At 32.2% G+C, this 4,229-nt stretch overlaps 1 protein-coding gene across 1 annotated transcript; it reads left to right on the top strand.

Moving 5' to 3' along the window:
- The first annotated feature begins 549 nt into the window (after window positions 1-549).
- cox5b2 (cytochrome c oxidase subunit 5B2) lies at window positions 550-3,137 on the top strand. Its single transcript, XM_055169464.2, has 4 exons — window positions 550-736; window positions 2,292-2,362; window positions 2,450-2,549; window positions 2,919-3,137. Exons 1-4 carry the CDS (start codon window positions 637-639, stop codon window positions 3,029-3,031), a joined length of 384 nt encoding a protein of 127 aa, XP_055025439.1. The 5' UTR covers window positions 550-636; the 3' UTR covers window positions 3,032-3,137.
- Window positions 3,138-4,229: the final 1,092 nt, after the last annotated feature.

The following is a 4,229-nucleotide window of genomic DNA, read 5'->3' as shown; positions in this document are numbered from 1 at the left end:
TAATAATAATAATAATAAGAAAACTAACAATAACAATAGGGTTCTACGCCCCTTCGGGGCTTGACCCCTAATAATAATTATTATAAAAAGAAAACTAACAAATACAATAGGGGTCTTCGCCCCTTCGGGGCTTGACCCCTAATTAAGAAAACTAACAAATACAATAGGGTTCTACGCCCCTTCGGGGCTTGACCCCTAATAATAATAATACAATATTATAATTATTGATAGCTACATATGAGCCAGAAGTGTCTTTCAATCAGTATTCTGAGATCTGTATGTTTGTGTATTGATACGTGTTCATATCGTGTGCTTTTGTAGTCATTTAAATATTCAAAGTGTTTCAAGTCTGCTAAAAGGCTTGTGTGCATTGTCTGTATGCTTGTGCATTAGACATAATAAAGCAACCTATTGGTCAAACAATAAATATTTATTTTATTTGAAAATACATTTTTGACAAAAAAATGGAGTGAACACAAACCCACCTGTTAACGCTTGCACAGCTGTGGGTCCCTCTTCCTGATTGGCCGATCCTCGTGTCAATCATTCTCTGACTTTCAGACTCGATTCACGCACTTTTACAGTGAGCGGCAGGAGAGCGCGGCGCGCACACAAACCTCAAGTTTTAACGTGAAGATGGCGAGTAAACTCCTGCTGCGCGCGTGCCAGAGAGTATCTCTCATTTCAAGACAAAATCTTTTACTAAGAACACCCCAGCGTGCACTTTCCGGGAAAGGTGAGAGAACTTACAAATTCTTAAGAACACTTTAATTACATTTACTCGTTACAAACCATTATCTATATTATTTTTTTGCATGCGAAATAAACAAATATATTTTCATTTGTCTCTATCCCAAAATGAGTGATATGTCAGTACTGTTTCGAATATGGTGGAACGTGAAGACTGAGATCGGACACATGAATGTCACCTGCTAAAATGACACTCAAATAACACTTGATAAAAAAAATTATAAGACATGCACGACTTTAAACAGTAACGTGGTGGTTGAAATAAGATATAAAGAGTGAAATGAATCAAGGTCATTTAGGTTTTACGGGGTGACGGGCCGCAGTTCGTCCTCTTTTGGCATGAAATTGAAGTTCGTGTGCGTGTTATTCTGGATCATGGCGCAGCGCCGCCGTTTCTCTATCTGATATCTGGCGACATCTAGCGACCACAACTGACGTGAAAGTAAAACCCAGCAAAGTAAAAATTTCTACATAAAATTCTACATAATGTAACGAACATTCTCTCAAAATATAATCTTGATATCTTTAATATCGACTGAGTCAGATCAATCAGATACAATTTTTTAAATTAATCGAGTGAAGTAAAATAAAAAGTTAGAAAATTAGAAAACAACAGCAAATGGAATGTATACACTATTTTATTGAAATACTTATTTAGTATTTACAAATAATATTTAAAAAAGATTTTTAAATTGTCTAAAACAAACTGTTTATCGTTGAAAATGCACATTTTATTATTTGTTTTGATCATATATATATATATATATATATATATATATATATATATATATATATATATATATATATATATATATATATATATATATATATATATATATATATATATATATATATATATATATATATGAGGGCTGTCACGATTATGAAATTTGGCTGACAGTTAATTGCCTAATAAATTGGGATAATTATGGCGATTAATTGTGTTTTATTGCTTTGACATTTAATTCACATACATTTTGTTTGTTAATGAAATAATTTTAACACATTGTTGTGATTATTAACATTAAATCTTTTGCAAGGTTTACCTAGCAGTGAATATTAATACACATAACACATATTTAAAAGTAATTATTTAATGATAATAGTTCATACTGCTTATCAAAATTTTGCAGCATTTCTTTAAATGCTGTTTTTTCCACTGTATTAAATGTCTTTGCAATGTATCGCATTACATTGTCAGTTAAGGTACGCCATCTGATACCGTCTTGTTTATACAGGTGCTACAGCTCCCCCTTGTGTATTTTAGAGATATGTGCAATCATTGCGGTGATCTGAAATCAACACGATAAGGTCAAACAATCGCGATGAGACGATTGTTTAATCATTGTGTACGTTTAATACAATGCTAAATGACTATAAAGTAATAGAATGCAAAGTCGGCAACACCTAAGCTCCACAAATACAAAGATTTTATTATTAAAAACTATTGCATAGCGCATGGGTAACATTTCGAGCATGCAGGCTCTTCATCATGACTATAAAGGAAATGTAACTTTAATACCATCAAATATTTCTTTCAGGTATTCCCACAGATGACGAACAGGCTGCGGGGCTGGAGCGTCGCATCCTACAGGCCTTGAAAAAAGGCCAGGTAACACAAAACAGTGACATTCAGTTCAATTTCAAGTTTTGGTGAGATTATGCTTAAATGTAAAATATATATATGTGTGTTCTGTAGGATCCATACAGCATCCTCAAGCCAAAGGAATATACTGGGACCAGAGACGACCCTCATATTGTTCCCAGCATTAATAACAAACGTCTTGTTGGCTGTCTGTGTAAGACACAACACATGCTACTAATAAAAAACTAAAAAAATTAGTAGATCAAAACATTTTCAACAACACCAGATGATACTTACAACTGTGACATAAATCACACACAACTCATTGTGGTGGTGTTATTATGTAATCAAACCAGTAACTCGACTGCAAAGTATTCAGTTACTGGTCTCACAGCTTTATGTTACAGAAGATTACAAAATGTGGCCAGGTATATCTTTATATAACACTAAATTAAACATTTATGAATAGGTTGTCGTAATTTCTACATAGTCGTGATATATTATATATAATTGTAGTTTAATTATACTATAGCTAAAAGTCATTTATTTTCCAATAAAAACCTTTTTTTCTTGTGTTTTGAAGGTGAAGAGGACAATACAGCTATTGTTTGGTTTTGGCTTCACGAAGGAAACCAACAGCGCTGCCCGTCCTGTGGTTCACACTATAAGTTGGTCCATCATGAGCTTCCACATTAATCTGATTGTGGATCACGGACACATCAATAAACCACTGCAGACTTTATAAACCTCAGTGCTTATGCCAAACATGTACAGAGTTATAATAAAATCCATTTTAAATCTTTACCAGCATATTTTTAAAAACGCAATTCACAAGTTTGCATTGACATGTAATTAAATATGAAATAAAGCATATTTGGCGTGCTGTCTGAGCATGCTCCTCCTGAACCTAGTTAAATACATTTTTATAAAGAACCATGACAATTTATTAGAAATATAAATCAGTTTTATTTAATTGAAGTTAAAATTTTGGTTAACACACTTTTTGATATCTGAAAATATTATTTATATTTTAAAATATAATATTTAGAAATTGGTGGATGATAAGGCCGTAGTGTAATTTCTACACTTCAAAACATCTTGTTTGTTTTCTAAGGGGAAAATATCTCATCTGTGAGCCAAACTGATTTCAAACTGAATATATTATATTTATATAAAATATATATATATATAAATATTTTATATATATATATATATATATATATATATATATATATATATATATATATATATATATATATATATATATATATATATATATATATATATATATATATATTAGTGCTGCACAATTAATCGCATCGCAATCGCAATGTCAGCCTGTGCAATTATATGACAGCAAAATGATGCAATTATATTAAATAAATAAATGTGTGGACTTGTTAACACAAACTTTCTGATAACAGTTTGATGATTTTCCTTGCTGTTTAAAAAAAAGAAAGAAAAACGAACAAAAAAGGCGGTGCATGTGTGGCATGCACGTGTGTTGTGTGCGTCGTCACTTGTGTGTGCGCAGCAGAGAAATACCAGAGCGAAGATGGATGCAAAGGAGGTTGACAGTGATCTGGTAGCTAAAAAAAACCTCTACGTCTGTTGTATGGCGGTATTTTGGATTTAGGATTACTGACACTGAGCAGTTGCTACATCACGTGGCAATATGAAAACATTTCTAGTTTTACAAATACACATTTTAGCATTATCACTAAACTGTGTGTGGATTTTCCTTAAAACCCATCAAGTTAACTCATGATACCATTTATTATAATCGCAATCGCAATATTAGCATGAATAACCGCAATGGGAAAAATTACCCAAATCGTGCAGCCCTAATATATATGTGTGTGTGTGATAATAATTAACCACCATAAAACACAAA

This window comes from Misgurnus anguillicaudatus, chromosome 11, assembly GCF_027580225.2.
Source record: "Misgurnus anguillicaudatus chromosome 11, ASM2758022v2, whole genome shotgun sequence".
NCBI classification, from domain to species: domain Eukaryota; kingdom Metazoa; phylum Chordata; class Actinopteri; order Cypriniformes; family Cobitidae; genus Misgurnus; species Misgurnus anguillicaudatus.
The sequence above is the reverse complement of the archived record's forward strand: the minus strand, read 5'-3'. Positions and strand labels throughout refer to the sequence as shown.

Excerpts from the sequence above, each read along its gene's own strand:
- cox5b2 (XM_055169464.2), top strand. The coding sequence starts at position 637 with ATGGCGAGTAAACTCCTGCTGCGCGCGTGCCAGAGAGTATCTCTCATT. Across the intron at positions 737-2,291 it reads GCGTGCACTTTCCGGGAAAG|GTATTCCCACAGATGACGAA; the intron begins GTGAGAGAACTT and ends TATTTCTTTCAG. Across the intron at positions 2,550-2,918 it reads ACGTCTTGTTGGCTGTCTGT|GTGAAGAGGACAATACAGCT; the intron begins GTAAGACACAAC and ends TGTGTTTTGAAG.